Source organism: Pelobates fuscus, chromosome 4, assembly GCF_036172605.1.
Source record: "Pelobates fuscus isolate aPelFus1 chromosome 4, aPelFus1.pri, whole genome shotgun sequence".
Taxonomy (NCBI): Eukaryota; Metazoa; Chordata; class Amphibia; order Anura; family Pelobatidae; genus Pelobates; species Pelobates fuscus.
This window is the reverse complement of record NC_086320.1, coordinates 22,602,025-22,614,458: the sequence shown is the minus strand read 5'-3', so window position 1 is coordinate 22,614,458 and position 12,434 is coordinate 22,602,025. Positions and strand designations below refer to the sequence as shown.

The following is a 12,434-nucleotide window of genomic DNA, read 5'->3' as shown; positions in this document are numbered from 1 at the left end:
CATGTAGCCTACATGGCTAGCATGGCACTATAGCGTTGGGAATACATATTTGTATTACTAAGGTATAGTGTTCCTTTAAAGGTGCACTATAGGGTCAGGAACACAAACCTGTATTCCTGACCCTATAGGGTTAAAACCACCATATAGCCCACCTGTCCCCTCATGACTCTCTAAGTATAGTAAATCTTACTTGAATTCAAGTCTGCAGCTGCATACTTTGTCCCTGTTTCCTTTTGACCTGCCCACTGCCTGTTGACATCAGAAGTGGTGGCCTGATCCAATCACAGCGCTTCCCCATAGGATTGGCTGAGACTGACAAGGAGGCAGATCAGGGGCAGAGCCAGCATGATTCAAACACAGCCCTGGCCAATCAACATCTCCTCATAGAGATGAATTGAATCAATGAATCTCTATGAGGAAAGTTCAGTGTCTGCATGCAGAGGGAGGAGATACTGAATGTTTGGATGCATTTTAGGCAGCCATGACCCAGGAAGGATCTCTAACAGCCATCTGAGGAGTGGCCAGTGAAGTTATCACTAGGCTGTAATGTAAACACTGCATTTTCTCTGAAAAGACAGTGTTTACAGCAAAAAGCCTGAAGGGAATGATTCTACTCACCAGAACAAATTCAATAAGCTGTAGTTCTGGTGACTATAGGGTCCCTTTAACATCTTCAGTCTCAACGACAACATTTAATTTAGTCCATCCAGCCCCAATTAACATCAGCTCAAATCACTGGGCTTCACCTTTCTGGAAAAAGGTACCCCTGTCAGGCTACATCTATTTTTCAATCTCTCGATAGGGGACTGCAAATGGTGGGAACACACGTTCTTTTAGCTATACAGCGTGTGTTGTAAGTTATACAACAAGATTACACGGTAGCAGCTACCAAACAGAGGGAATGCCGGAATCTACATGAATTGTTCATGCTACATTAGAAGCCTTATCTGATCCTTAGTGTGGATGTTATGCTCATACAGATATTTTGTTATATCCCCGTATAGTATCTCATTATTAATGTGTTTGTAAAGGATGAATAAAGTGAACATTTATTTGTAGGAACATGGCATATTGTCACTGATAATGTGGTCAGCGTGAAATGTTTGTTGGATTTTTTTTTTTTTCTTCTTCTTCTGGAGATATTGACCAAACTTTGATCGAGAAGAGCAAGGCATTTTGTTGCAGTTTATTTCTTCAATACAAGGATTTTAATTCATCCATCAACCAAAATCAGGATTATTCATTGAAACTCATGTTTTCCTAAAGTATTGAAGGTCCATTCTTACTGTTGTCGAAATACTTTGATGAAATAAAACGTTTCGGATTTTGGACACTTTTTTTTTTTTTTTTTTTGCATATCCTTGGATTTAAAGGGAACTGTCTCTTCTCCAGGATTTTCCATATAAGGCTTGCTTAAAGGGACAAGCAGGACCCATAAAGTTGCTGAAATGCCCCCCCCCCCCCCCCCTCCTTTTTCTAATTTTGCAAAAAGTGCAGTTTCCATAGAAATTTACATTATACCCCCTCTAGCTGCCAGACAGCTGGTTCTGTTACTTCCTGGTTGGGTTAGCCCAGTGAAGCTTAACTCAAGAGGTACCTGCCTTGCAAAGGCTTTTCATTGAGCTGCATTGGGATGTGATTGGACAGCCACAGAAAATGTGGGCATGTTAGAAGGGGAGGGCATCTGCATAATTAAATGTGTGCCTTTTTTCAATGGGGTATATTTACTAAGCAGTGTTTTTTGTTTTGTTTTCTTTATTTTGCGCAGTGGACTTTCCCTTTAATAAAGGTTAAATGGATACTATAAGTGCCAGGAATCCAAAGCTGTAAGTGCAATAGGGACACTGTACACAGACCACTTCAAAGAGCTGAAGTGGTCTGGGTGCCTATAGTTTCTGTTTAAAGTAGAAATCCATGCCTATGTATCCTGTAACTGGGAGCCGCTTACTGTAATGTTGCTGTATCATGGACTATCAGTAGGCCCTCTTTGGACTTGATGTATGTGAATCTTGGGGGGGCATTCTGTGGAAATGAATAGACCAGGGCTTGCTTTACCTGTATCCAAATTATTGTTTTAGTGCTACATAATTTTTGGAGCCTAGCAGCTTAAAAGTAGGTCACCAGGTGACGCGTGTTTATCTCCGAAGCATACTTCAACATATGGTCCTACGCATGATTGTCTGGGGTAAACCGAAAAGCAGAATTTTTTTTGTTTTGAGATCATCCATTTTACCAAAGATGGTGCTTTTATATTCTACTGTAGTTGGTCTGTTTCATTAATCTGTTTATAGGGAATATTTGGGATAGTTATGGTTATTATGTTATATATAATTTGCCATTTATAATAATTTAATGGTATCCTAAACAGAGATGGATAAAAATAGACTAAAGTTCATTTTTTTTCAATATAACAAGAAGCTTTGTAGATAGTCTGACGGTGCTATAAATAGGGAATGCTTTTAGGGGTTTTGTTGGCCAAGGAAAATATTGTCCTCAAAGTGTCACTTTGTGATTATTACAAATGCTGGTGGTGGTGGAGGGGAGTAGGAGGCTAAATATAAAAACACTAAAAACTGATAAACCTAGAGGTACTTTTTCTTGTATCGTCTTAATTTGGGAAAGAAATGTACTACACTCCCTTATGGAAACAAATGCTCGGAGGTTATGGTAAAATGTTTGAAAATCGCAGTACTGTGTGATGTGCTGATATTTAAGAAATACATAGTATCGTTTTACTGTGACACATCTGATACTTCAAGGAACGTTTCCATATAAAACTTCAAGCAAAATGAATAAATGATTGTTTTACTACAATGCCTTCTCCAAAGTATGTAAGCTCTCCTGCCAAGGCCATGGCACATCTAACAATAAACCTGCCTGTTCATGGAAGGTAGCCTGCATTTAAACATTTACCAAACACACAGACTAACTGGATAATTTGTATAAACAAGCTAAATGTCCGGGTATTAAAGGCACTTTAAATGCAGTATTTACAGTAAAACCAATAATTGTTTACTTTAATCACTCATCTGAAAAACTTTTATTTATTTCACCAGTCCCTGAATTTGAACATATAAATATATATATGTTTGGGTATATTTGCCCCAGCCCTGCAGAGCTGAAGTTCTACGGGCTTGGCACCCTTCATTTGAATTGTTATCCTTGGGCTACAATGATGTGGGCTGTTTGTTTGAGCCATGCATTTAGAGGGATGTTTACAGACCATTGCATCGACCTATGCACTTGGTTCTAGCTGTACAATGACCCTAACATAGCAAAATAATAAATGCTTCATGAAATAAAGCAAAATTTGAGAAATGCATGTTCAATTGTCTACCAGTATCTGTTGCATCCTTGTGGGCACCATTTTATTTTTCTAGCCTGCAGGGTATAAATGGCATTACTATAGAGCACATGAGTAGAGTAGGTGAAATCCTATTAGGCTGGCACAAAAATCCAGGTAACTGTAGCTATGCTAAAGCAGGGATTGTTCTTTGTAATCATTCTTGCCCTCTTTTATACAATTAGAACAGAATGATCCTAAAAGTGGCAATCCGTTAATTGAGGTGTATAACGCCTTTAATAGCAGTCACAGATAGGGTTAAATATATTCTAACAGATGGAGCATGCTGGGTATCTGTGATCGCTCTCAGTATTTGGGAATTTTCTCATTCGGACAAGATGGTGCAGGCGGGACTGTAAACTATAGTAAATCATTATCTTTATAAAGTTGGCAACTATAGCAAAAAACCTATTAAAGGTCAGATTAATTCTTGTCAGGCTAAAGAGTATGATTTTATTGTTTCCTGTAAAATACTCCAGTGATTGCGAGCTTTACGACGATGAAATATTATTAGACCGTTTCATTGCTCTTGAACTTTCGCAAGAGCGGCATATTGTTTAGTGGGCGGAGTTTGTTACTCCATTCTCTATTAATATTCTAAAATGCGGTAATTTGATCAAATAACATTCACCTGCTGTCAGCAATGTTAACCACCTGTGATGGTGCAGTTTCTTCCAGTATGGGCAATAAAGTGATTTTATAGCTAGAATTTTTTTTCTTTTCCTTTTTTAAATAACCAAATGCTATACAGAAACAGTTCTTTAAAGGAACACTTTAAGCACCATGTTGGATTAAATTAAGTATATTTTTTAATAAACCCTTAATTTCCTTGGAATTGGTGAGTGCTGCACTTTCTCACTATGCCCATCTCTGTTCTAATTTAATTACATTCTTGCAATCTCCACGCTGGACATCTCTCAAAAAATGAATTGCATGCTGTAAGCTGCTTAAATTCTCGAACTCTGTATTTGTTTCCAAATGTTTGTGTACCGGTTAGATCTAGCAAACTAATACTTTCATACTTGAAAGCTAGATTACAGTGGAGCTAGCTGCGTCCACCTCTGGCTGACTTTGTATCATTGGGTTTGTAATCCATCATAGGCTGTCATTCCCCACACCTCAAGGTATCTGAGTGAAGAGTTCTATTTTAGTTTTAATCATGGGAATATATCGTACAATGCGCAAACCCTGCACACAAACTCTTAACTTACAGCTATACATTGTACTGATTTAATTGTTGCTTGTATGGTTGGGGTGTCCATGAATGGCTAATTAGCTGCGTGCACTGTCCCCTGCCCATCAGATGCACACTAGGAGTTATATGATGCAGCCTTGTCGCTTGGACAGGGACCCTCAACCTCCTCTAAATGCCAATGTTATACTTTACTGCTCTGCCAGTAAAAAAAATGTTCTATGCCTCCAAAACTTTGTGGTTTCTGCCAATTGTAACCTATTTGCTGAATTTGTATAATTAGAGCCAGCCCCAATCTATCATGCTTAATATGTCTGAGAATTGAAAATTCAAGCCCGGCTATAAATTCTCCTTTAAGTGCTGCAGTGGGGAACGTGTGCATCACACAGATCTGTGCTGTTCTTGCAGTCCCGCCCTCCTCCTGCAGAAAGATACTGCTGCACATTAAGGACAGGTCATTCTATTGAAAGCATACATTTCATTGTTTCTCAGTGCACAATTCTAAGCCTGCAATTATGTGGGAGGGATCATTGTGACACAAGAACACTCTGTACGAGAAAATACATTTCTGCAGGATAAATTCCTCTTGTCAAATTGACTGCATGTTACATGCTTGTTATAATGCTTCTTTTTCCCCTTATTGGCATTATTTCAATAAAGGTGGTCTGGTCATATTTGATGTATAACTCGACATAAGCATTAAACTGTATTCGCCCCATAGACTAATCGTTAGTCTCCTGTGTTCATACTCGCTTGCCAAATCTGAGAAAAGTGCTACGGTACATTAAATGACTTTAACATGTTGTAGTAGGGAAATCCTTTTAGATGGTTATTCTAAACACCATAACCACTACTGCCCAGCAAAATGTTTGCAGGAGTCCCCTGATTTAAGTCTGATAGTAAGCTGTCAAACCATTTAAAGGGACACTGTGCTCAATATAGCTTCAGATTATTGAAGTTGTTCTAGTGCAAAAACTGGTTCCCACCTTGAATTAGCCCCACACATGTTCTAATTAGAAGGCTTGGTAATGTGGCTTTAAGCCATGTCTCCAAGCCCTTCTTGATAAAGAGAGCCCAGAGGTTCTCCTATTCAGTTACACAGTGGTGTCACACGTGCATACAAAGTGCCATCATAACTTGTTCTAGAGAATCATTGATTCTCTGATGAGAATCTTTTGGCAGTTCGGTTGGGCGCCATACATGCACCTGGGATTTCCAGTTTTCCTTTATGAGGAGGATTGGATTGGACTGGCATCCTGGAAGCGTGCCTTTAGGATGACATCACATGAGGAGGAGCAAGTGTCAGCGTTGGAGGAAAGGCAAGTAAAATAATGTTTAATATTTCAGTGCATAATAATGGTTTGCCACATACTGGTCTCTTGTAAGGTGCACACGGTCCTGCCGGTCTGTGCTGGTGTGGCAAATGGAAATCCATACTTCTGCATTATCCTAGCTGTAATGTTATTCATCGAATGAGAACGTTATCCAGAGAATGTCCCAGCTTGGCAGGACAATGCAGATTTACTTTAGTAGCTTAAACAAAAGAGACCCAGGGGTGTTTGGCACAATGGGTATGTGTAAAACCATCATAAACAGTTCAGAGTGTGACTGCTTCATAAAACGCTGCTGTATCCGAATGTAGAAGTGCTATGTGTCACAGTAAACTAAGTGAGTCAGGGATCCTAGTTCAACCACTCCCTTTCCTAAGTCAGACACCGCACCGTCAGTTTATCGGATAGAAATCAGATACGGCACAATATGTCCTGCTCCCAGAACAAGTCCAGAACTCGTCGTTACAGATTAACCATCTTCTACCAGTGACGGAAAGCTAAATTATTTCTAAATAAATGCAAGGCTTGAATGTTACAATGTAGAACTGAATAAAACATTTTACAAGTTGTACGCTATATATATATTCTAACAATGATAATTTGGTGTTCTGTAATTTTTTTTTCTCCTATAATTTTCTACATTTTGGGAAAGACAGAATTGTACATTTATTTGGTGTCATTGTAAGTGGATTATATAAAAGATTCATAAAGATTTCCTTTTTCCGGTCTATCACTGTACTGTAATCACCCAGATGACTTCCTTTTGAAGATAAATTACGAAAACATGATACAAGGACTTTGAAATATGATGCACATTGTTTCTTGTGAAAATTAGATTGGAAGTCTCACACAGCGCCGTGTCAAAGACTTTTTTAAAACAAACAATCCAAGGGGAAAAAATGGCAATTGTTTCACTATTTCCATTTGCGTCTACAATAGATATCAAACCTGTTATTTCTTTAAACCAAAAATGTATATCGTTCCATTCTGAGAGTCATTGTTATGCGTTATTTTGCATTGCAAAATGTAGTTGTGCCTTATATAGTGTGCTAAAAAATTGATAACTACCACAACAAGAGGACATAGTCTTAAATTAGAGGGGCAAATGTTTAAAAGTAACACCAGGGAGTATTACTTTACTGAGAGGGTAGTGGATGCATGGAATAGCCTTCCAGCTGAAGTGGTAGAGGTTAACACAGTAAAGGAGTTTAAACATGCGTGGGATAGGCATAAGGCTATCCTAACTATAAGATAAGGCCAGAGACTAATGAAAGTATTTAGAAAATTGGGCAGACTAGATGGGCCGAATGGTTCTTATCTGCCGTCACATTCTGTGTTTCTATGTAACTATGACATTGTAAAGTGTAAGAATTTATTATTGATTCTTGCTAAACAGAGCAGTACCACTGCAGGTTAGAAGGAAGCTAGGTAAGGAAAAAATGTTGTATATATTATTCATTTATTTTAATTGGTGATCAATTCCAATGGAATGTCATGGATCTTGGCCGTTTATTAGCAGAACTGAATCTACTCGCTGATTCCATCCAATGTTTGCTATTCCAAATATGCATATAGCGCCAACATATTCCGCAGCAGTGCGCCGAGGTGTTTATGGAGTCGTACCTTAACTTTGACTGTTGAGCCCCTTGTATCTCATTATGAGGAATACCCTTATCTCACTATGGTCTGTTTTTTAATTAGGGTGAGCCACCAGATTTCCTTTAAAACGTATGAGGGAGCCGCCTTCAAATGTTGCAGCTTTTTAGCGGGGAGCAAGCAGAAACCATGGCAATAGGACCATACCTGGCACACAGGAGGAGGCAGATCTCCCAATGTGTTTGGTGGAGCTGGACAAGGTGTTGGCAAAACTAAACCCCACTCTTGGTTGCAAGGAAGCTATGGCCCATTGTGTGTTCTCTGGATACACTGGGGCAATTCTGGAAATTTTCATTCCAACCCTTTTGACTTGTATTACTCGGACGTCTTTTTTTTTTTTTTTTTTTTTTTTTTTTTTGTGTAAACCAGGGAAATCAAGGGAAGTCACATGTTTTGGCAGCTGCAATCCTTAAATTACAAACAGGACAATAGAGGAAGTTGTTGATTTCAGCTATTGTCAATTCACTCGTCTGACTGTGTGCAGTTATTAACATTCCTTTAACTAGTGTCTACAAATTGTATGGTCTCTGAAGGGAAATTATAGGGATCCCTCCCCCAACCCCTCCAAAAATCATTTTATTTATTAAAATAAACTCATTCTGTTTTTATTACAGCAAGAACACCTCTTTTTGGTAGTGTTTAGAATGGTTACTACACTTCCCCTGCATTTTTCTTTGTGAAGCCACCATCCACGGGGCACTGTTAGCTGGGGTTTCCCAACCTTGACTGGACCCAGACACGCACAATAAGAGACATTCCCAGGACACCCGCTTCATTTGTGGGTTTTTTTTTGTTTTGTTTTTTTTACTTCATCAGCACCTTATAAAATACCCTTACTGGAGAGAGTTGTAGCTGGTAAAACAGAAACACAATGGTTTGATAGCTGCAACAAAACTTTTCGTAACGCCTCGTGACTTTCCAATATTAATGAGCAATATATATGTTCTAACTTTCTCAGTGCAGAATCTTTTAGATTCCCAGTGATGTTGAGATAAGCCATGCTGTATTACGTGGGGAATCCTAGGACATTTGTATTCTGATGAATCAGTCTCTCCCCATAATGTAGTCTTAGAATTCGTTCTAAGTTACCACCCTTCCTTTAATAACCTTTACAATAAATCTTGCCTTCCTGGGTACAATGATTTGACTCACACATGACCTACACTGCCAGCGTTATTCCTTTCTCCAACAGCCAATTGTGAATTAAACACGTTTCTACACAAGGTAAGGACTGGATTCAATAGCACATCCTCCCAGTGGGAATAAATCTTTCATAAACAGTCTGTGAACAAAGAAATGGATTTCTTCCCATTACTAATGGAAAACCATGCTTGGTGACCTTATTAGCGGCCTTTTCACTGGGATTCCTATATGGTTAATTTAAAGGTAAATCAAACACAAAAACGTACAGAAACTACAACGTTCCCTCTTCATTCAAAATCTTTACTATGGTTTTCTGCTAAGGAGAGACCTTGCAAAGAGGGAATGCGATCTGAGAATAGTGTCAGTACAAAACCCCATTACAAATAATTGGAGTGGTTCACTTTTAGTATAGTCTCTGCTCTTTAAAATACTTTTCAGACGTCCTTCACTTAGATAATTGATGTCTTATCTTTCACAGATTCTTACTGCAGCTTTTTCCCCCAATTTTCCCACTGTTCAGAATATTAATTGTCTGTTTTATTATTCCCACGTTATGTTTCAGTGTTCTGATGGTGATAGCGAATGTAAGTCTCTGCAGAGCTTATTCAAAATTCTGCTTTAATTAAATAATTTTATTCACTTGTGTGTTTTTATTTATTTATATATTTTATTTATTCCCTTTCAGATTAATCAGCCACTCGATGGGGATTAACAGTGGATCAGCTGTTTGTGTCGCCTTTACAACCCGCCATAGCAAGACGATTAATTTTACCACCTCTTCTATAGAAATTATGAAACTGGTATTAACTGAATGGCAATTATGGATTTTTAACTCTAATGCACAGTAAACCATCAAGCCATATGATTAAATTAGTACTAAATACCGTTTTCTTGTATATCACGTATCGGGAAAGTGGGCTACACCTCGACCTAACCACTAAGGAATCAAAGTATTAATTTGCATGAGGAACGTGACCAAGAAAGCCGAACAAAAAGATCTTTATTTATCTTTCGTGATATATAGTATTAATATTTATATAGAATCTCTAAGAAAAAAAAATATATTTTTGTGTGATGAAGAAGATGGCCCCGCAGAATGTCGACCCCGAATCTATGCAAGTTCAGGAGCTGTCTTTAGCACAGTTGAAAAAAAAAGAAGACCCCAAGGAGCATGAGAGTCGCGATGAGACCGTAAGCGAGGGGTCCATTGATAAGATCCCTGTCCGCCTTTGGGTGATGCATGGTGCTGTAATGTTCGGAAGAGAATTTTGCTATGCTATGGAGACTGCTTTGGTGACACCGGTACTTCTACAGATTGGTATGTTTGTATATAATGTATCTGTGCCTGTAAACATGTAATTGTCTAATCTCAATATTTATACAATTGCTACGAAACTACCTGGGAATATAAATTATATGACCAGGAGACTGACTAAGATTTTATTGACTTAAAATATATGAAGTTAGACTTGTACTGACTCTGTTTTTAATTGGTGCATTAGCTCCAGACTGCCTGAAAATCAGCCCATTTTATATATTAATACACAGTAGTTAGGGGTTAAACATTTCTCAGGCAAGATTATATATTGAACTTGGATTACCAGTTGCATACAGTACCCTTCCCTAATATTGGTAAATATGAGCAAAGGCGACTGTGAAAATTTGTCTTTATTGTTTAACCTTTTGTTGTTTTTCAAAAAAATAAATACTCAAACTTTAAATGGGATGGGTTTTATGGTCAGCTGAAAACAAAAATAGAGCTTTTTGGCAATTCACACCAGAGGTTAGTTAGGCGCACACACAGAGGTAGCCATATGGAAAGGCAGCTTCTGCCCACCGTTAAATATGGTGGTGGCTATTTGTTTTTGTGGCTGTTCTTCTGCCAGAGGACCTGGACATTTTGTTAGGTTACATGGCATCATGGAATATATCAAATATCAACAGATCTAAATGTACACCTGACTGCCTCTGCCAGAATCTTAAACTGTGTCAAGGTTGGATATTCCAGCAAGACAATGATTCTAAACCTACATCAAAATAAACACAAAAATGGATTACTGACCACAAAATGCCATGTCCATTCCAGTAAACCCCTGTAGAAAACCGGTGGAGTGAACTAAAGAGGGAGAGTCCACCAACGTTTACCTTGACATTTAAAAGATCTGAAGAGATTCTGTAGGGTAATGGACTCGTAACCCTTGTCATGTATTCTCCAACCTCATCAGGATTTATAGGCCAAGAGTCAGAGGTGTTATCTTGGCAAAGGCCAGTAGCACACAGTATTGAATGAAACGGTGCCAATTATTGTGCCACACATATATTTAAGAAAAGATGAAAAGGTTAACCATAAAGTCACATTTTTCACAGCCTTATCTGATCATATTTACCATGGGTGCCAATATCCATGGAGAGCTCTGTATTTCCTTCATTGCATTTGTCTCTTCCACGTCATGTATTATAAAACCAAGTAATAGCGCTGCATATATATATCAAGCGTTCAGATATTTTATTTAAAATAAAGTTCTAGTTGTATTAGAGCATCTGTATAACGTGTACACACACTGAAAGGAGATATTTGTACTTTATTTCTTCTGGCTTACCCTTGGTCTGTGGGGCCATCTATATGTTTTTTTTTGGCGATTATGTGATACGTTTGGTTTAACAAAGACCTTGCAGATAACTGAGAGCTAGTGCACGACGAAAAATGACTTAAACTGTAAGCAACAGGCATCAAATGCACTCTGAGCTGGTTTTACCCATTCATTAGCAGGATCTTTACTCCAATAACATGACCAAAGGTAAGGCAGGAAGTGTTCTTACATTGTATGCTTTATAATAAAATAAAATAATACATTCTATTACACCCTATGTGGTGGGAGGTGCTGGTGACAACAGTCTGAGACTTTTATTTTGCAGTGTTACTATAGTATCATTGAACATGCAATTGCTGCTTGGTTAGTTAGCGTAGGTCTTTCTGATCTGCCTCTAAAATAAACAACTTATCTCTTATTGCAATCTTTTTTCCTTGCTATCTATAAACCCGTATAAATCCAGTCGGGCAGGGGGAAGGTGTTGCAATTTTTATTTATTTATTATTTCTTATTTTCTTGAATGAAGAGGATTTTTCTAATCTGTAGTCTTACACCCCCCTTCTCTCACGTGTAACAATTGTCACAAAAGCTATTGAAAATATTTTATATAAATAGTCTGTTTGTGTTGGTGTCATTTTAAGTAACTTTTAAGGATTTCCTTTTAGATGATTTATTGTGTTCTATAGACTCACTCTTGTTATCACTTCCTCTTAACCTGCAGTTTGCTCTACCTGATGTTATAACTTTGGATTCTGGTTTTGTAGTTCAGCGGTAATTCCCAGTAAGCGTTGCTTTCCCATACACAGCACTGATTAGGGGGTAAGCTCGTTGGCAGTATTGGAAGACAAGTTAGGTGAGTCACAAGTTACATTTTAGCTTGAGAGCTCACGTCAGAAGCTACAAAGTCAGGATACTTGTGTTTAATGCATCATACAGCTATTGCATTAGAAATGCAAAAGACACTGATCAATGGGATGTCCCTATGATTTAAAATAAATACATGATTTAATATTTTAGTGTATTGTATTTAGTGTGCATTTTAGAATATCTATGCGTTATTTAGAGCTTTGCAGGCAGGGGGAGACCCCTCATGTTTGTCTGTTTTATCACAAAGCTCCATAGCTACTGATGATTGTACTGATTATAGTGCAAGACATCTTTGCGTGCAGTTCTTAACG

The 12,434-nt window shown here is 38.1% G+C and overlaps 1 protein-coding gene across 1 annotated transcript in view; it reads left to right on the top strand.

The window, feature by feature from the left end:
- SLC45A4 (solute carrier family 45 member 4) overlaps window positions 1-12,434 on the top strand; it is a 117,463-nt gene that overhangs the window by 35,305 nt on the left and 69,724 nt on the right. The window contains exon 2 of the mRNA XM_063451011.1: window positions 9,351-9,983. Within this exon, the coding sequence (XP_063307081.1) occupies window positions 9,740-9,983 (244 nt within the window). The 5' untranslated portion in view covers window positions 9,351-9,739. The remainder of the gene's footprint in view (window positions 1-9,350; window positions 9,984-12,434) is intronic.